Source organism: Neolamprologus brichardi, chromosome 10 (assembly GCF_056152115.1).
Source record: "Neolamprologus brichardi isolate AB-2024 chromosome 10, ASM5615211v1, whole genome shotgun sequence".
In the NCBI taxonomy this organism is placed as follows: domain Eukaryota; kingdom Metazoa; phylum Chordata; class Actinopteri; order Cichliformes; family Cichlidae; genus Neolamprologus; species Neolamprologus brichardi.
This window is the reverse complement of record NC_142113.1, coordinates 16,371,848-16,393,413: the sequence shown is the minus strand read 5'-3', so window position 1 is coordinate 16,393,413 and position 21,566 is coordinate 16,371,848. Positions and strand designations below refer to the sequence as shown.

The following is a 21,566-nucleotide window of genomic DNA, read 5'->3' as shown; positions in this document are numbered from 1 at the left end:
TGAGGGTCAAAAGAAGAAGTGGCAGATCTATAAAATTATCTACAGCACAAATGAAAAAAGAAATCAGCAAAGACCTGATAGGACCTGAGAGATGCATCTGGCCTTTCAGTCAATCTATTACTGTTCAATGAAGTATAAGAAAATGGTCTCAGTGTAAGGGTGGCTGTCAAGAAGCCATTCTTAAGGAAGGGAAACGGGGCAGAAAAGGCTGAGTTATGCCAAGTTGCACAAGAACTGAACGGAAAATCAGCGGGAACAGGTCTTATGAAGCAATAAATTCAAATTTGAAGTTTTTGATTCACTATGTTTGAGGATATCAGGAGAGGGGCACACCATTGAGTGTCTACAGCCATCTGTGCACATGGTTGATACTCTGTCATGGTTTCTGATTGCATTTCAGCCATAGGTGTTCGAGATCTTGTCAACACTGACTGAAACATGAACACAGAAAGGTCATCATCATCATTTGATCCACAATGCAGTACCATCTGGAAAGCATCTGACTAGATTAGAATGACATGACAAACACACTAGAAATGCAGAAAAATCCTACTTGAATAAAAACACACACAATGGAAGACTATCAGTGATGGTGCATTATTGAACTAGTGTGGGATCATCTTGACAGAGAATGGAACAAAAGGCAGCAACATCCGAAGACAAGCTTTGGATATTTAAGCAGTCTTCTATTCCTGAAGAATACAAGAGGTCAGGCTATGTTGAAGAATAAAGGTGTCCGTACCAAATATTAACTTTCAAGCTTATTAGTACAAACTCTGCTTTTGCCAATGACGCAATATTTACATGCAAGTTTGCACACATCTCATCAAACCTATTCCTATTTTTTCCAGTAAAATATAAAGAATTGAAGGATGGCTCAAGACTTTTGCACAGTGTTGCAGATACACAAGTTTCCTTTTGTGTCGATATAATTTACATTTCTTATTTCCTACACATTTATTAAAAATATACTATCAAGACAATAGTTATTAAAAGTAGTACATAATCAAACCTGGTAAACTGAAAATGCAAAATAAGAAACATGCATTGTAATAATAAGTCTCACCTCAATCTGCAGATAAAACCTGATATTTTAGCAAAAGTATTTATTAAAACAGCAAACTGACAGAGCCAGCAGAAAAAAAGATGTTTTGGCAGGATTTAGACCAGCAGTTCATACAGTTTTAAGGCACAGTGGTGTGAACACTTCATTTCTAATCTTAACATAGTTTTAATTAAACATATAAATTACCAAAACTGATAGAAAAACACTGTTTCCATGTACCTATTTGACACATTTAATCTAAAGGTGGCATCCTCAAAAAAGGAGCTGATAATGGCGATTAGGAGAAACGATCAGACAAGTCAAATATTACCATCTACTGTATGATAAGATGGTTAATAAAGCATAACATGGTTACATACAGTATACATATTGTTCATATCCTGCCACAGTAGTCAGTGATAAGAGTCACAGTTACATGATAAATATATTATATCTTTAATCAGCAGCACAAAGCAGAACTTTATGCACTGGAGATCAGCAAAGTCCAAGTAAAATCCATGTTTCAGTGATGTGGTGACATGATCAGGAACATCACATGTACGTGATGTAGTTTTCAGGTACCAGGCCTGTTCTGCCATTGTATGTTGCTTGAAGCCATCCTGGTTCCACAGACGGGCACACTGCAGACACAAACAGCTCAGTTAAACTCAGCAAGTCTAGAGAAAGACCCTCGTAAACCACTCACATTTCATATGACTTACACAGACACCCATAACCTTGCTCTCTACAACCTACAACTCAAGCTGAAGAACTGCTGTTATGTTAGGATGGCACAAACTTTACTCAGATCCAGTGACCCTCATGCTAAATTTTAGTCCAGATCATGACGTTAGGGTTAGTTTTATGAATGAACAAAACACAGCTTAAAACACCCCTGAACACCTGATACTGAGATTCAGTCTGTGTAGAGATGAGCAAGAACAAACAAACAAGTCCAACAGAAGCTTCAGGTAGAAGCAGTGATGTTAGCTCGCCAATGGAACAGGAGCGGAGCCTTTAAGAGGCAAGTTTAGTAATAAGTCAGTGTTCCTAGCCGCTATGCAGAGCTTTGTAGCTGTTAAAGCTGCCTGCTGCCATTTGATGGCAGTATAAAGAAGCTTAAGGCTAATGTTGTTCAGGCTTTTTTAAATAACGTGCAAGTCTTTCAACCAGTCTTCTTGTACCTGTCAAACATAACTGCTTAGCTTTTGACCTAAACACAGCCTTATCAACCTGTTGGTTGGATTCCCATAATCCACAGGTGTCGAACTCCAGGCCTCGAGGGCCGGTGTCCTGCAGGTTTTAGATGTTTCCTTGATCCAACACAGCTGATTTAAATGGCTAAATTACCTCCTCAATAGCTGTATCCCAATTCAGGGTCTGCAGCCTTAAAGGCCGCATTTTAAGGCCGATTACGTCACCGCGACGCGACGAAGGCTGTCCCAATTCGAAGGCTGCTCGAAATGTGGCCCTCAAATGCGTCCTTAATTGCCCTGAATTTTAAGGACGTGGCGGTGTAGACTTCGTGGCCCAACATATCCCAGAATGCATAGCGCTGCTGTGGGTGTGGATAATTTTGCCGAAAAAAAATGGCGGATGAGGGGCACCCGAAGAGTAAACTTTAAGTAAGTACTGAATATTATGTCACTTATTTATGTGCAAATGTTTAATAACGAAGAACATTAAAACATTACTGTTGGCCACATGTCGGCAAAGTTATGAGACATTAGTGACGTTTGTACCAACTTGGTTTTAAAGCCTTTACTTTAAAATATACGCCGTTCAATAGCTGACCTTAATCTTACAGAGAATGATCAAAGCTCATGTAGAAACAAACAAACAAATGAACAAAAGATTTTCTCCTTCATTTCTGTCAAACAAAGCTGTATGAAACGTTTCCAGCTGTTAGTATCATGGTTGCTAGGCAACCTGGGCAGCGCCACGGAGGCTAGACCGTCCCATTTCACAAGCCTCGCACTTCCGGCCTTAGCGGTCTTTAAGTACGCGGCCCTTGAGGATCGTTGAGGCTGCGTACTTTTAGGCTGCAGACCCTGAATTGGGACACAGCCAATGTGTCTTGAAGTTCTCCAGAAGCCTAGTAATGAACTGATCACTTGATTCAGGTGTGTTGCCTAGGGTGATATCTAAAACCTGCAGGACACTGGCCCTCGAGGCCTGGAGTTCGACACCCCTGCCATAATCCTTCTCTATGTGTAGGTGAAGAGACACATAAATGAACCTTAAACTAGGCCTTAACCAGTCTCGCCTAACTGATTTGTTGCATGAAATGACATCACAGTGTATGCATACTCGAGAAAACACAAAAACATCTCAATACCAGCTGGCCCGTGGAACAGATGCCACATGTTATCCAGGTACCAATATCATTGTTATACGAGTAGTAAACAGAGCCAGTGCTCCCTCAGCGGATTTAATCTTACCATTTGAGAACAGCGCCCCCTGTGGAAAACTGAGTTCATGGCTGTGTTCTGCTTCACAGGAGTAAAGAGCTTTAGCGTCCCTAAGAAAACAAAAAATGATTTAAAGACAAAGTCAGTAAAGGGGAGTTTTTGTGTGCAAAGATGTGGCAGCTTAAAAAGTAGAGAAACCTCAAAGTTAACATACCTTCCAGTGGAACACACGTCTAACGCTGAGGAGAATATCGAACTTTCGCGCTGCGGCAGTCTTGCTGATAATCTGTCACACACAAACACAAAACTATCATCTGCGGTACGTAACTTGAAAAACATTTCCTGAGATAATTTCCATCTTTAATTGAGGGTCAATAAGTGACCAGGTCTGGATTGAGAGCACCATCTAATAACAAGCAGCTAAACTGTTATTTTAATAATTTTAATAAATGATTCAGGCTGGTCCTGAGCCCAGACAAGAAAGAAAATACTCTAAGAAACTTTAATTTAAAGCCAACAAGAACAATCCACAGCATTGATTGTTACTTTGAAATATTCTTCAAGCCAGCAGCTGTTTCTTCAGTCAGCCATGCAGTCTGATTTTCTCCTGAGCTTTTGGTTCAAAGGTAAAACTGTGCAGTTTTGATATTAAATCATTTTACAGGCACTCACAGTGATCCAGGTCTCTGATAACCATTGCTGGACACAGAGTGTTTGGAGGTCAGTTCAGAGCCACAGCGGATGCGTGAACTTTTACGCATGTGCGTAGCCTCCTGTGGGTCCAGCGACATGAGACTCTGCACCGATCCGTGACAGCTTTTGTAATCTGCGAAAAGCCACACAAGAAATCAGAAGCAAACAAGGGACTCGTATTTATAGTTTATCTTTAAACTACAGCTTCGACTTTGCATTTCTGCAAAAGGCTGAGCAGGTGAACAGAGTTACGCACCCTCAGAGATGTGTAGGGAGGTGAGAGAGGAAGACGTGGAAAGCCGGTAGGGAAACAGTGAAGATGAGGAGGACGATGAGGAGGAGGCAGTTCTGTAAGCAGTTCTAAGCTGCCGAGGAGAGGTAGAATCGGACACTTTGGTGTCTGTGACAGTGGCACTGGGTGCATTTCTTCCATCCACCGAATGGGTGCTTTTCAGAGAGGAGACAGACGCCACCCTCTGAACTGGTCCAGCCTCCCTGAGCAAGGAGGCGCGCTCTACTGATGAGTTCTGGGCGGAGGAGGTGGACGTGGAGGCTCTGGAGGGAGATCCTGACTCTTTCCCAGAAGCCAAGGAGTCAACTGAGTTCCTTTTGATAGACTTCTCCACAGCAGAAAGTAAAGAGGATGTGGAGGAGGAGACAGAGGACGTCTGCTGAGTTGGGGTGAGCTGAGTGGATGTCCAGGATGCAGAAGGCAGGAGGTGGGGGAAGGAGGCACTGTCTGTCGGGGGTTTCTGACCTTTCCCGTTTTGTGGCAGTGAGCAAGAGGAAGCTGCAGGAGGAGAGGATTGTTTTGACGAGGGAGAGCTGGGCTCAGCAGCAGGAGAGGACGGAGGTGAGGTTTGAGACAATCCGTTCTTTTCAGAGGAGTGTGAGGACAGAGACTCCTGGCTGCCCATCGGAGTCGTGCTGGAGCTGCTACTGAATGTATCACCTAGAGGGAGAAATGGAAACAAACCCTTCAAATAAGACTTTCCCAATATTAATGCATTAGCCTGTCATCTCACTGTCTCACTGACTTATTCTAGTAATGCAGCTAAAACTCTTTGAAAAAAAATTCTTGGTTCATGCTTTAATACCAGATTTACCAGTAAGAACGCTCAAAATGTTTCCGACATCAGCCATAATTTAATAATGTGTGTATTTATGTTATTCATATAGCACTTTTTAAATGAGATATTAAGTGGTTTCTAATTTAAAGTGAGAGGAAACTGATGATCACCCACTTATGCTTTATTTAAACAGAAGTGCCAATACTGGAAAACATCATTTTAAATAAAGACAATAGCAATAGGAATGCACACAATTATCACTGTGCTGTATGTGTGTTGTCCAGCTCACTAAATAATGTGTTAAGAAAATTCCTCTATGACGCTTTGTCACTGTTGCCAGTCTGTCTCTCTGATCCTGTGTGTGAGGGCAGAGTGCAGCTCTCGCTCACAGCTGTGTGGATGTCAGAGAGGATTAAACATTAAAAAGTGTGGTTACAGTTTACTATAGCCGATGCTGACAACACCACAAGCAGCCAAATACAGCAAGAAAATGTACCTTGTGACTCTGTTCAGACCTTACGCTAGTTTTAACAACTTTATTTTTACAGATAGTTTAGTCTAACAATTCCCAGCCTCAGGGCGGACCCTACAGAAGAGGATCAACACAGGGAAGTGAGACGATTACCAGAATTCATCTACAGTTTTGACTATTTTCATTTCTATTTTCTAATAATAACTAGCTTAACTCCCCCACCCCTGAAAAAGAGCAATAAATTGCACTGTACATTTTAAGAAATAAACTGCAAATATGACACAAACTCATATATGCAATTAATATTTACTGTTTGTTTTTATTTAATCAGAAGTTTAAATAAACTCATTTTTTGTTTAAAAAAAGCACAATTTTCTGGCAATTATTTCATTGTTTGGACTTTAAAGGTTAAATTTAATTCTGTGGAGATATTTTTGCATTAATGAGATGCAGTTTTTAGGAGAACGGGTGTCAACTTACAGATACGGCCTTTTAAAAACAAAATAATTTGCAAAGACTACAAACAGCTGGTTGGATCCTTAAAAATGAGCTGCATTCTTCTATTATCTTCTCATTCTGAAGATTAACTAGGAGCTATAGCTTTCAGATACAGTAAATGAAGCGGTACAAAGCAGCAGAAAATGGAAATGTAGTTGCTTCCATTTGTATTTGAGCAAAATGTTTGACTTCATGTGTTTAGATACTGAGACTCACTGTCATTGTCTGCCAGGCAGAGAGCAGGAGGGTAAAGGCGGGCTCGTCTCTTTCCAGATGACAGACAGATGGCCTTGCTCCTGCGGGGAGTCGACCGAGAGGATGGAGCCTGAGGCAACGGCACTGACAGGTCTGGGGCCTCACCAAAGATCTAAGCGCAGAGTATAAACTTACATTAAGTGTGTGTGTTTGTGTGTGTGCATTAAAGTGTTGGTGTATTTCTCTGTAAGCGCACCTTGTCATGGTTTTCAATAATAATCTCCACCACAATGTTCTGAAACTTGATGTTCATCATAGCAGCCACTGTCTCCTCCTGGGACCTCATCAAAGTGGGACCGAAGATCATTCCCAGGTTGGACACAGTCATCATATTTTCGTCGCTGTGAGAGGACACCCTGCACACACACAGACACACAAACAGTGGGCAGTTTTATTTATGGCAAACAAACAGAAAAAATATCAAACAAAGCATTATGAAATCAAAATGTGCATACTTGAGGAGATGGTTGGTTAAGAGGTCCAACATTGTTCTGTTTTTTTCTGGTAACTTGTGTACAAGAGCATGAATGGCTCTCACTCTGTGGTTCAGCTCATCATACCCTTTAAACAAGCACAGGGTACACAGGGAGGGATGTGATTTGCTTCTGTTTACATCACATACAATACGTGAAGTGACAGTTTCAATCTAAATACTTCTAAAATGTTGTCTGTCAGGCTGTACTCTGTAATTTAAAGAGGCGGTAAGATTTTACTTGCAGCCCTGATGAAGTCTTTATGCAGCCTGTAAGTCAGCAGTGGTTCTGCCAGGCACCTGCACACACAGAATAATAGAAATGAGAAATGCGTAATTCATGAGGTGCATTACTAATAAAAAGTAGCTTTTTGCTACCTGAAGTAATCCTTGAGGCCACTAGTTATGGTCTTGGTGTCCCAGGCATCTGCCTCCAGCTGCATGTCAGAGGCAGCTGTAGAAGCTGTGAATAACAGACTTTTAAATATATCTGATAATCTTTGGAGTGGAATAAATCTTCCCTATGCACAGGAATAACAGGGTGTATCTCACCAAACACACTCGTCATCAACCGCTGAACCTTAGAATTCACTCCTCCTGTCCTGTAGAGTCCAAGAGTTGTAATGCCTGCAGGTTTTAACATATATGTCACAATAAGCTCTCCAAAGAATTCAATTTTTCCCATATAAACATTTTAAGGATGAGGAATACCTCTCGCTTCAACCAGCTCGATACACTTTTTAACAAATTTGAAGCCTGCCTCATTTAGAAATGCTGTAAATCACAAACACAAGATCAAGTAAATCTCTGAGGCACTGTGACACACATACTCTAAGATGGTAAGAAACAGAGAATTGAATACAAAGCTTTTCAGCACTTACTTTCTTCTTTTTTACTGAGCAATGATGGCAGAGTGTATATCTGAACAAAGAAGGATAAAAGGTTATTTAGTGCAAGAGCAAGAATATGAGTATAATAATATATCTAGGTGAGCTATCCCTGAACCCCCCCCCCCCCCCCCCCGCCCCTCCATTGGTAAGTTATTAATAGTGGATATTTTCATACAGGCTCCTTCCCATCCATTGCCTCCATCCACAGCCGTCTGTTGGCCTCTGAGAGCGCCTGCAGGGTGATCACACCCTGTCTGCAGTGAAAGGGAGGTTATTTTAGCTAAGAAAACTCCGGCAGCAAAATCTCTGTTTATTCAGTTCACAAATAATCTCTTGGTTTTGTTTTCATCTCACCTCTCCACCACCTCGATGTCGAAGCAGAAGCGTTTGTCTATTGAATCAGTCTTCCTTCGAACACACGAGCGCAGCCTAAACATCTCTGGTGTATTGTGCACCACGCCGTTCTGTTAACAAGGAAATGTGCTTTCAGTATGTGCTATTATAGCCTAATAATGCATCTGACAAAGTTTGAGCTTTTGGTATAGTCAATAAATATTACTGCTCAATCCTTTTAGTACCCTATTTGTGCTTTTGCAAGTCCTGCTTTTCAGTCTTTGCCAAAATACTACAAATAAGTAGCTTTCACAGCTTCATGTTTTTGTAAATCTTTTAGTAACAAATTATTTTAGTTTTATTAGACATATTTCAAATTATTGAGTTCCCTACTTGTTTTATTTGGTTTTAATTATTTGGCTCCTTTAATTTTTTAACATTCTTTTTGACATACTTACTGTATTTATTCATCTTATTTAAGCTATTTTAGTACATGCTTATTTTTAATTTTTGTCTGTTATAACAAAGGCATTTCCTAACTTTTGGGATAAATAAAGTATATCTCATCTTTGTGTGTGCAGGAGGAAGGATGTTTTCAAAGCAGTGCTGGTGGACATTCAATTAAAGAGCTGTGATGCCTAAACCTTATATGTCAGAGCTGAGCTGTCAGAAATCACAGACCACACTGAAGTAGAGCCCAGTGCAGAAGCGTCTGATGACCATGTTTGGTAGTAAATGGGCTAAAACGTGTAAAAACACGGTGTGTGTTTCCTCACCTGTCTGCTGGCTGGTCTGATCTCTGTGTTGCTCATGGTGAACATCTTGGAGCTCCTTTCATAAGTACAGTAGTATCTGGTCCACACACTTCCCAGTGGACCTACATAATAGATAGAATACACATTTTCATGGAGCTGAACGTGAATGTTTTCAGTTTGAATGTGAGTCTGGGATCTTCTAAGAATAATGGAGAGGAGAAAGTATAAGAGTTGCATGTCTTACGTTTCTCTTGTATATACAGATATCCCTCCATGGTAAAGCAGCTGGGCGCTTTGAAGTCCTCTTCTGCAGATCTGATCCTCTTCATCAACCTCTCAACCTCGGCGCGTGTACTTTCAAAGTTATTGCGAGCCTTAATAACAAACACATGCATAATTTGTACAGGAAACCACAACAGAATGAGGCTTGCTTGATGGTCATTGAGTATACAAATCTTTAAACAATGTAGCCAGGAAATGGTTTCTTCATCTAGTCTACATGACTACAAGAGTTTCTTTGTTAATCTGAGGTCATTTTCTCTTATATATTATTCAAATTTTTTTAAAAAATCCAGCTTTAAAAAATAAAAACGACACACAGGTTTTCACCTGATTGAGAAGTACCAGTAGATATAATTTAAAAGACCTTACAAACAAACTTAAAAGTCTAAAAAAGTTTATGGGTCCCAGTACATTTTTCTAGTCTGGAAATAATTGATTAAAGAGAGCCTATTTAGATCACTTTCACTTTAATAATAATTATATAGTGCCAGATGGATCTAAACCTTGTCTGTAAGATATTTTAATTGATGCCAAGATGTAGGTAAATCAGACAAAACAAACCATAAACAAGTAAGCATTAAAGGCTCCAGATGTTATTCAAAACATATGAAGTTAACAATCACTTACATTTTGCAGATTAAACTGAAGCTGCTGCTTATAGGGTTCAAACTCAGAGGCCAACTCGTATCCCTCATGGTAAAATGTAAACAACCCCTGAAGGAAGGCTAAAAGCTGGAGAGCAGAGGCACAGGAAAATGTTAGCTGGGGGCTTGGGAGTGAAGAGTATAATGAGAGGATTACAAAAGAATGATTGTCAGTCATCAGCTCAATCAATCCAAAATAACTTCAGCTGGAGAAAACCTCTCTATCTCTGTCTGTTGTTTGGTTTGCTGCCCTTGTTTACTTTACAACAAAGAGTTTCCCTTTCTGTCTGCCAGAAAAATCTCAGTGCAGGAAGTGCTGTTACAGCAACAGGAAGTGGGCTCTACTGATATGTATCATTAAACATGTTTATCACTGGACAAACACTCCGTGTAATGTATACTTTTCAGAAAACGACTTTCTTTTTACTTTAAAGCTGAAATTTTATAACTTGATTTTTATGGCACAGAAGAGACTCATCACTTAATATTTTCCTGCGATGTCGCACTGGTGACTAGGTTTTCCCTCTACTGATCAGAGCAAAAAGTAAAGTGTGAACTGGCAACTCGACACAGGAAGCAAATACCTGATAATGATTTCATCGTGTTTCGTGTTACAAAAAGTGAAATTTGTATGGCACTTGTGTTATGTGAACTCACCGGCTCTACAAATTCAAACTTCTTTCTCTCCTGCACTTCTTGGATCTTGAAGACATACTGGAGAGACGCGTCATAAAAAATCTGCCTGTCTTTACTCATCTGTGAGTCAGCCTGCAACAGATACAGCAGAAACACCACATAGTGTTTAGTGTATTTAATGTTTACGCTTTATTTATATGTAACAACTTATGTAGGGGTTTACCTCTTGCAGCTGGGACTCCTTCTTTTTGGAAGACAGACTGAGGTGTTTCTCCAGGACAGAGTAGTACCGTTCTGTTTCTTTGTCAAATTGCTTCTTTTCCTCCTGAAAAGAGTGAGGGATCCACAGACTTAGATAAATAAATAAATAAATTTAAATCTGCCAATAAAACACATACAGTTTACATTTTAGGTAACACAAATGTGTCACACATGGACTTTTACATCTCTGTTAGTAGGGCTGAAAGTCTTAACATAACACATAACAGATGTGTCGTGGCCAGTGACTAAACAAGCATAAGTTACATTATTTTATTCTTTTAATGTTATTTTATTGTTTTACTTAAACCATGAACTACTATTTTAATTGTATTAATTTTAATTGTAATTGTATAATTGTATAAAGTTAACAAGAAGATTATCTTGGTCATTTTGAGGTTTAGACTGTTTGCTAGATATCCAGATCGGCGGCACAAGGATGCTGGAGACTATTCCTGCTGACACTGCATGAAAAGCAAGCACATGCACTGCACAAGTACTGCACAAATACACGGCTTTTGACTGAATTCAGAAATGCCATAAAGCTAATACACAGCATACAAAATGGAAATAAGAATAATGCAAAATTAGCTTTTTGCAAGTAATTAAAATATTGTTTTTTTATAATTGTAATTTCCAATGTAATTTGTGACTTTTTGCTGTAAAATGTAAATAAAGAATGTCTGTTCAGTTCCTCAATGTAAAATTGTTCAGACTTAAGTGGGGTTTATACTTTCCACATCTGCGAATCTTCTTGGGTGTCTGTGAATTTCAAATACAATGCACCAACTACATGTGCGCGTAGGCAGTGCAGTTTAAAGAAGTATAACTGGAATGATTACTCAGTCGTTGGGTCTCCAGTGGTCCGTGTATAATCGAGGCTTTAAAATATCTCATCATCTACATCTCTCCATGCTACCCTGTCGCACCTGGAGCACCAAGGGAGCTACACGCGCCTCCTCTTTATTGACTTTAGCTCTGCCTTTAACACCATCCTTCCTCCTAGATTGGTGAGCAAGCTGTTAACCCTAGGAGTCCCATATTCCACCTGTCTATGGATTAAGGACTTTCTGACAAACCGGACACAAAGGGTTAGGTTGGGCCCCCACATCTCCTTTTTTTAAAAATCAGTCTTTTGTAATTATATTTAAACTTTTTCTCTTGACACCACAGGCTAAAACTTTATCATACAAAGTAGAAGCTATATTTGAACATATTCCAGAAACACCACCATCTTCTCTGGGCTAACGCTTATTTGAAATGGACTGAGGCAAAGCAGAAAACTGCTCTGTGGTCAGACTAAAGTGGAGACACACCTTTATCTGGTTTGTTATCAGTGCTCAGTTCAAAAGTTTGAATCTCCTGGGGTGCGTCAGTGCCTGTGAAACAGCTTGCACATCTTGAAAGGGGCTGTCAATGCTGAAGGTTTTACAGTCAACTTGTGCTCCCATCCAGATTGTCTTTTCAGTGAAGGCCTTGGATATTTCAGCAAGACAATACCAACTACTCAACCAGTATAGCTTCACAGTAGAAAAGTCTTGCAGTTCAGACCTTTCAGCAGCTGAAAACATTTGGACATCATGAAATAAAAAAATATGGGGCTGTTGAGCAACTTTAACTGGTTATATTTGCAAATCACTGCGTTCCATTTTTTGTTTCAATTTCTCACATCGTCCTAACTTCTTATGTAATTTGTTTTATTCGACAGACAAAAGTTAGGCAGTCACTAAAGTTTTGAGTTTATCCTGCTGGAACTGTGAGTTTCAGTAGCGCATTTTTTGGAAGAGACACACTAGAAATAGTTAAGATAACATCTCTTTTACAAAAACAGCTGTAGCTCTCAATGCCACACGTGTCTCTCTATTCTCTGAGAAGTGACTACTGGCATTTCTCATGCAAACACCTGCAACATTTCAGGCTGAGGAGTTACTTCCAGTAATACAAAGAAATGAGCTTTGGTTTCATTTTCAGAACTAGTAATCGACCACGTGATGCTGCTATCTACATCCTTATTTTTAACTGAAAAAGAAAAGAGGAAAACAAAAAATAGATAAAACTGGATTATACAACTTGAGACAGCTGCTGAAACCAGACACCAAACTCATTTTGTGTTTACACTGTCTGTCTGAGTTCAACCATCCCTCTGTCTGTGACGTGCTCCTTTTCTTGCCCTCCCAGCGTCCGTTCCCATGACCTCGTTGCTGACACTGGACTGTGATCCATCATTTATCTCGACAAATTGGATTCTCTGATCGCTGACTAACAACCCGAGCGGGACCAGAAAGAAGCAGAGCGATCTATCTGATCAGTGCTGCATACCAAATGAAAGCAACATCCATGTTCATAATCTACTCAGCAGTGACCCTTCGACTATAAGAAGAGGAGGTATACCTTTACAGCTCCAATCTGTTCCTTCCGAAACTTCTCGAGTGGTGAGATCAAAACATCATCAGCATTTTGGATCTAAGAGAGGAAAAAAGAAAATGCAGTCAGCTCAGTGTGTCATAACAGTAAATATTGAGACAAGCAACATAAATTAAGCAACAGCTCCCACGAGGGCTTTAGCGTCTAACTCAAAATAGCTTTTGTCAACTGGTCAGCAGAGGCTTGCCTTTTATTATTCTGAGAGTTTTACCTTAAAAACAGGCAAATGTAATTCAAAATATTTCAAATCAATATGCTAACAAGACAATCTATCGATAACTTCACCAAATTGTTGTATAAAAGCAAATTTCTGGTTGAGATTTACTCTATTTATCTTGTCAATTGTAAACTATTTAAATGGAAATGATTGAGAACAGAGGTAGCAAGGTATGCATATTTGAGCAAAGCAAATGATCTGAAGAATCAAACACCTTTTAATGCCTACACTTTACCTGCTGCTGACATAACAAAAAAAACCAAAGCTTAAGCTTCATCACCTTGAAGAGCTGTCCAAACATCACAGTAACACCCAGCACAAACATTTAGTTATGATTTCGTCATACTTGGCACATACAGTACTCTGCCAAAGTCTCAAGCCATCTCACATTCCTTTATATTGTGCTTCCACAAAGCCAGACTTTCTGAAGGTCTTTTAAAGCTTTTCTTTTGACATCGGCTCCTTTTTCACACATTTGCTATCCAGTCTTTGTATCTGACCATTTGCAAAATGACAATTATCCCAAACATACTGCATACCTGGATAGAAAACACACAATGAAACACTATTAGTCATGGACTGGCCTCCCCACAATAATGTTGAACCTGGACTTAAACATCAACAACAACAGTGTGAGATTAGAATGGAACAAAAGGCAGCCAACATCCAAAGGTTAAAGAGAAAAAATCTGATTGTCCTTCGAGAAGCCAGTAGAATTGTTCCCGAAGACTACTTGAAGAAAGAAAGCTTGCCAAAGAGAGTTCAGGCCTTCTTGAAGAATAAATGTGCTCGGTGGTGATATCCAATTTTGACTTTAAGGTTAGTCAGAAATGCCCTTTTTTTGCTTTATACAATGTATTCCTGTTGTCCTAGAAAAAGATAAAGACATGAGGGGTGGCTCAAGACTTTTGCACATCACTCTAATTAAAAACACTAGACATAAAACTGTTTTTTTGCCAGTAGTCATTGAAATACTGCAAACCAAAGAGCTCTGATGCAAAGTATTTCACAAAAAAATTGGCCAACACTGGCCTGTTTCATCAGAAAAATTACAGTAAAACTGCGGTAACATTTCTGCTGGTGGAGTTGCTGCAGTATGTATGAGAAACTTGTGATTAAGAGACTGTGGTACAGAGGGGTTATCAGAACTGAGGACTCTGGTGTTTACATTAGGTCCCTGCCCTCTTTAGTCAGGAGTCTATATATTGCAAATGTCGGTCAAATCTTGCTTTGTTCTGTCTCAGTTGATTTAAGCATCAGACTATAAATATACCCCCACTCCCACATCATGACTCCACTTTCACTTCGACTTTTGTGCTGCCCTAGTACCCCAAAAGAGATCTGGTTTCTTTTTCTGTTCTTTTTTTCCATTGCATTACATTCAGCTGGATGAAAGTGAAATCTAAGAGACTGAAGTCCATTGTCAGGTCACAATAATGGTCTTTTCAGGTTGGACGGGTAGGTATTTCAGGGGAACTCATTTGCTGGAATTTCCCTTAAATGTAATAATGATAATAATGATGTTGTTAGAAGGGTTGGAGTAGTGCCACATTAAGTGGAAAAGCATGTAATCGAAATGCGTGCACACACATACACACTCACAAAGAGAAATGGGCAGTCAAACACACACACACAGGACCCTTATATGGACTTTCCCAGGCACTGGGGCTGTGCTCACACTCACAGGGGAATTGGCAGAATAGGTTCCACATGGTGCCTCTGTAACCAGACCGTGCTCACAACCACAAAGACACACACATGAGGTTGCATACTACGCACATACATTGCACATGCGCACAGGTTTGCCTTCACACAGACTGTGCCAGACTCGAGTCACCCTGAAACAAAGACCTCTGACTGATGGAGGGTCTCTGAGTCAAAGACATTTCCCAAATTGCCATGGTGCACAAAGTGCTGTTGGTAACATGTATTCACTAAAAAGAAGGTGTGAATCAGACTTGTGGGAACTGGACTGAAGTAGGAGCTCGAGGAAGTGACAGTGGCTAAGAATGAGTTCAGCTTTTAAACAGAAATCCTGTACATAGTAACTAATGACTTAAATCTTAATCAGTAATGGTGAATAAACATGTTTTTTTTATCCACTTGGGCTGGTGAAAAAGTTGTGAACACATTTACAGTCACATTCATACAGTAGCATTCATTTGAAACTGCTTTCTAGCCTCCTGGTGTTCCTACTTTTAATATTTACTCCTTTTTTGGTCAGTGTATAGTAGTTAGTAAGGTAATGTACAGTGAGATGGTTTCAGCTCGGCCAAAATGACACTGAGAGAGAACTGAGAGGGAACCAAAACAGGCTAGTTTCAGTTATCTCGTGATAAAGTTCTGCAGACCTGAAGGAAGCCTCAGATTCAAGTGGTATTTTTTCCCTTTCATGCTGCCACAGTATTTTTCAATACTCAAATTCTTACTATTAAAAAAATAATTACAGGTGCTTAAAGATGGGATGCACTTGCTGCTTTCTGCTGCTCAACAGGAGACATAGAGTGCGAACACATTTCTGGTTGGTTTAGACTTTGGTGATAGCAGTTTGGTTAAATGTTTTAACAGATGAGCATAGTCAGCCAGAGAAAGATGACAGGTATAAATATCTACAAGAACAAACATCCTACAGTTAGTTATCAATGTATTAAACTGCTACCAAGTCTGTATTTCTACGCACCCACACTCAAATACAATCACACATTTTCTTACCAGACGTTTTCTCTCCTCTTCCATGGTGCTTAAGAGCTGAGAGAACTCTTTTAAAGACTGGGCTGCAAAATAAATAACACATCCCACTGCTGTAAAAGGCTTTGCATATCTTAAATATTGTGCAAGCTTGTGTAAAAAGTGGCATTTCTGTCTCACCTATATTGACCTCATCATCAGTTTCTGCATCTCCAATGCATTCAAACTGAAACTCCTGCAGAGACTGTGAGAATCGCTGTACAGCAAGAGAAAGACCTGAGGAAGACAGATAGAAGTTCATTACGTCAACTAAAGCATTGTTAACAGCTGGATTACGGGTAACATCTTTAACTTAGCCTGTTTAGCTTTTTGCACAAGTTGGCATCAGCGGCCACCTGAAATGCTCCCTTTGTTTTACAGGTTGCAGGGAAAATCACTTATTCCATCCTGTAATAAACCATTAATATATTTTCCTACAAGACTCTTCAAGTGTGATGTAAATGAAGTGCCACACCCTGCAACAACCTCCTGTGTGTTTACGTGTCCAAACAACACTCCAATAATAGAGTTTAATACCACAGTTTATTCTCTAAGGCACACAAAACACTTGGCTGCATTCTGTCATTAACACTCCCTGAGATTGTTGTGCAGGGCAGCCGCTGAGAAAACATCTCAATCATACCACTCCATTGCAAACTGGTAATAAAACCATTAAACTGTCATTTATATTTCTATCAGTGTACACCAGATTACTGCAAAAACTTTGTTCAGGTTGAACGTATGAAAACAACAAAACAACCACTTCATTCTGCACTCGATTTGGTGTCCAGGACTGTTTATGTCCTAGACTGCATTCATGCAGAAAAATGTGCTTAATGTGCTTATTCTGATGAGGGTTTGTTTGGTGTCAAATAACTTGTTTTTGACTGGTTTTCAGGTTATTTCACATCTGTGTGGTCACAGAGCAGTCAAACGCCTTGTGTGTTTAAGGTGACCCCCTCGTGTTCCTTCAATCTTACAATTCAACACTGTTAGGCACACACTTTTTCCAGAGGCTGCACCAAAAGACATCATTTCATCAAGGTTCTCCTGAAGTTAACATGTGCAAATCACCACAATAACACAAACAATGGAGACTTTTGTGAAGTATAGACACAATAAAACATACAACTACAATAAAGACTCGAAAACCCTTAATAACTGTGTAAAACTAGTGGTAGGTGATTCTCAAGAGGGTTTTTTTCAGCTCAAAAGGAGATGTGCCAGTTCATGGATGAACTAAAACCTAGATTATTATCAGAGAAATCATCATCTGAACAGTTAACAACAGTTTTAAAGGCTGCTGGGATTTTTCTTTTTAAGAGAGAGAGAATGCATGAGAGTAAGACAACTAATGCAAAAAAGTACACATATTTACTTAGCAAGAGATTTGGCAAACATTCAAATAAAATATCTCTCTCTTTCACTGATTTACTCTCAGCATTGGTAATATGTTCCACATTGTCCCACACAAGCATACTTCTTGTCCTATATTTAATGTTTTTGAAGTCTGGTCATGCTTTTTTTTAACAGAGGTTAAAACTCCAGCAACACTTGTGATATTATTGCTTCACCCTGGTGAAAGCTGCAAGCTGAAATGTGGTGATCAAACAATAAAATTGAAGCTTCAGCCTCTTTCGACTTCATGTTCTTCTTCATCCAGTTCGGAGGTAGGTAAGGTTTTCTGACAAACCTCTACCTTGTTTTGACCTTGTGTGTATACAGCTGGTAGCGGCAGGTGATGACCTCAGCCAACAGGTGAGCCAAAAACCCCACCCCCACCTTAATCAAACACTACAAACAACAAGGAGGTTTGAGTAGTTGTCAAACAGCTAACAGATCATCTGCAGAGGAATGGTTTATTTGAAGAGTTTCAGTCAGGTTTCAGAGTTCATCACAGCACAGAAACAGCTTTAGTGAAGGTTACAAATGATCTTCTTATGGCCTCTGACAGTGGACTCATCTCTGTGCTTGTCCTTCTTGACCTTAGTGCAGCATTCGATACTGTTGACCATAATATCCTATTAGAGCGATTAGAACATGCTGTAGGTATTACAGGTATTGCACTGCAGTGGTTTGTATCATATCTATCTAATAGACTCCAATTTGTGCATGTAAATGGAGAGTCCTCTTCACACACTGAGGTTAATTATGGAGTTCCACAGGGTTCAGTGCTAGGACCAATTCTGTTTACATTATACATGCTTCCCCTAGGCAGCATCATTAGAAGACATAGCATACATTTTCACTGCTATGCAGATGACACCCAGCTCTATCTGTCCATGAAGCCAGATAACACACACCAATTAGTTAAACTGCAGGAATGTCTTAAAGACATAAAGACTTGGATGGCCACTAACTTTCTGCTTCTTAACTCAGATAAAACTGAGGTCATTGTACTCGGCGCTGAAAAGCTTAGAAATATGGTATCTAACCAGATTCTTACTCTGGATGGCATTACCTTGGCCTCCAGTAACACTGTGAGGAACCTTGGAGTCATTTTTGACCAGGATATGTCCTTCAACGCACATATTAAACAAATATGTAAGACTGCGTTCTTCCATTTGCGCAACATCTCTAAAATTAGAAATATCCTGTCTCAGAGTGACGCTGAAAAACTAGTTCATGCATTTATTACTTCCAGGCTGGACTACTGCAATTCATTATTATCAGGATGTCCAAAAAACTCACTGAAAAGCCTTCAGTTAATCCAAAATGCTGCAGCAAGAGTACTGACAGGGACTAGAAAGAGAGAGCATATTTCTCCTGTTTTGGCTTCCCTTCATTGGCTTCCTGTTAAATCCAGAATTGAATTCAAAATCCTGCTCCTCACATACAAGGTCTTAAATAATCAGGCCCCATCTTATCTTAATGACCTTGTAGTACCATATCACCCTATTAGAGCACTTCGCTCCCGCTCTGCAGGCCTACTTGTTGTTCCTAGAGTATTTAAAAGTAGAATGGGAGGGAGAGCCTTCAGTTTTCAGGCCCCTCTTCTGTGGAACCAGCTTCCAGTTTGGATTCGGGAGACAGACACTATCTCTACTTTTAAGATTAGGCTTAAAACTTTCCTTTTTGCTAAAGCATATAGTTAGGGCTGGACCAGGTGACCCTGAATCCTCCCTTAGTTATGCTGCAATAGATGTAGGCTGCCGGGGGATTCCCATGATGCATTGAGTTTTTTCTTTCCAGTCACCTTTCTCACTCACTATGTGTTAACAGACCTCTCTGTATTGAATCATATCTGTTATTAACCTCTGTCTCTCTTCCACAGCATGTCTTTTATCCTGTCTTCCTTCTCTCACCCCAACCGGTCGCAGCAGATGGCCGCCCCTCCCTGAGCCTGGTTCTGCCGGAGGTTTCTTCCTGTTAAAAGGGAGTTTTTCCTTCCCACTGTCGCCAAAGTGCTTGCTCATAGGGGGTCATATGATTGTTGGGCTTTTCTCTGTATCTATGAAGCGCCTTGAGGCGACATTTGTTGTGATTTGGCGCTATATAAATAAAATTGAATTGAATTGAATTGAATATGCTGTTTGAAAGCTGTCATCAGGACAAGAATATGGCACCCAGTCAGTAACCCAGCCATGTGCCTTTATACTGAATGAAGGTGTCAAAATTAATAAACACACAGTCATTAACGTGATCTTTGGGGGTTATGTGAGGTTATTTGATGGTGAATGCCATGAGACTGAGCAACCTTCTTTAAGACTTGCTTTGCATAGCATTTGCATGTTCCAGTTATTTCCAACCATTTGACAAATACAAGGTATTCTGGAGCTGGCGTTTAAAAAAATTGTATTCAGGAAAAACCCCAAATGTGATAATAATAAAGATTAATATCTGCAAAAATGTGAATATTTCCAGTTTTTCTCTGTTTTAAACAAATTGAGAGTTTAGTGCCTTTAGGTTTAGTACTAATACCCAAGCAAAACAAGCTAAATAAACATTCTTCTGCCACTTTTAAAAAATACCCACTGTTTATAGAAAAAAAAAATTCAAAAACATCACTGATATAGTTAATGTGGACATGGTCTTTTTATATATTTTCAGTAATCTAGCCGAAACCAGGTAACACCCAATAGTAGCTTGGTGGGTGGAGGTTAGGCGGTGGTCCTGCTGTTTTGGGCCCTCAAGGCAGTTGTCAGCTGTTTGCTACTCTCTGCTAGTTAAAACCTGTATGTAACAGCAGACTACAATATTGTAAAGGTGACCTACATCAACAAATTAAGGTGAACAAATATTATTAATGGAAAAACATAAACAGACTACAACTCGCGCAGTAGCTGCTGTGTATATCACAGACCTACACTGTGCATAACACTGTAACTAGCTTCCAAACTGTCCTGCTCATACTACACACACAAATGAAAAATGAGACACTCAAGGTTCAAGTCCCTACAGTGGTTCTGTTTGGATTGATACCCAGAGGATTTCCCTTTGGATCAGATTGCAGAAATCACTGTAAACTGTAAAGCACATTCGCTCCCAAGAATCAGCTATTAATCAGCGCGTACTTACTTTTAAGGGCAGATATGAGCATGTTTCCATCTTTGATGAGGTCTTTTATGAACCTGTTGGTTCGCTCCAACTCTATTTCATGGCACTGCAGTCGCTCTCTGAAATCCGGGCTGTCCAGGAAAGAATCACTGAACTCCAGCGTCGGCAGACCCATCGCTAGATTAATACACGCCGCTAATTACGAGAGAACAACAGCACGACGCCTTCTCTGCCTCCTCGGCTAGACACCAAACGGTGTTTCAGTGTGCTCCGAGCAAATTTCTCAGAAATTTCCTCCAGCTACTCTTTTTCATGCCTTTCTTACTTTTTTTTTCCCCAGCAGAACTTCCGGACACAAGAACACAACAGAGTCTCTGATAGAGAAGGTTTGGCTAAGCTATACAACGAGCTCCATGCAGCTTCTCTCCAGCCTTCTTACTGTCGCTATTTTCATATAAAGCGTCGCGCTGACTTCTTATTTACTTATTAGGTGAAGCAAAGCGGACGTACGGCCGTGCAGAGTAACTAGCAGGGCTTAATGTTGGTCGCACCAAAGAAAGAAGTCGGCAAAGACTGGCTAACTTTGTCTACGGACGGATCCTAGTCTTGTTACTATGGGAACGGGAGACTCCTGCTGGCGCGTGCTGAAATTGGTGGAAAACTTGGCAAAGAATACAAATGGGCCGATAACACTGTGATCCACAGGTTTTTAACAATATGAACACCAGCAGCAACAACAACAATAATTTTAATAATAGAAAATACTCGAGCAAATTAAGTTTCACGTTTAAGTAGCAATTTTTTAAATAAATTATTTTCCTATGAATAAATACTTAAATAACACAACAGCTCAAATTAAAGTGAAGTGAAAACGTTGCAAGGAACTGAGTATGTCAGCTGATGTGTTAAAGGATTAAAAAGTACCCTGCCGTTTTTTTTCCCTTTTTTCTCTTTTTTTAAAACCCCATTTTCCTCACAGACAGCTAG

General features: G+C 39.9%; 1 protein-coding gene across 1 annotated transcript; it reads right to left on the bottom strand.

Annotated features, from left to right (window-relative positions):
• Nucleotides 1–856: 856 nt before the first annotated feature.
• Nucleotides 857–21,171, bottom strand: arhgap42a (Rho GTPase activating protein 42a). Its single transcript, XM_006800020.3, has 24 exons — nucleotides 20,601–21,171; nucleotides 16,224–16,319; nucleotides 16,068–16,129; nucleotides 13,106–13,177; nucleotides 10,680–10,781; nucleotides 10,478–10,588; nucleotides 9,804–9,908; nucleotides 9,139–9,268; nucleotides 8,916–9,016; nucleotides 8,161–8,270; nucleotides 7,982–8,060; nucleotides 7,798–7,837; nucleotides 7,628–7,690; nucleotides 7,469–7,543; nucleotides 7,295–7,379; nucleotides 7,158–7,216; nucleotides 6,900–7,005; nucleotides 6,641–6,800; nucleotides 6,406–6,556; nucleotides 4,406–5,101; nucleotides 4,129–4,282; nucleotides 3,671–3,742; nucleotides 3,487–3,566; nucleotides 857–1,686 (listed from the first exon to the last, which is right to left on the bottom strand). Exons 1-24 carry the CDS (start codon nucleotides 20,752–20,754, stop codon nucleotides 1,598–1,600), a joined length of 2,952 nt encoding a protein of 983 aa, XP_006800083.1. The 5' UTR covers nucleotides 20,755–21,171; the 3' UTR covers nucleotides 857–1,597.
• Nucleotides 21,172–21,566: the final 395 nt, after the last annotated feature.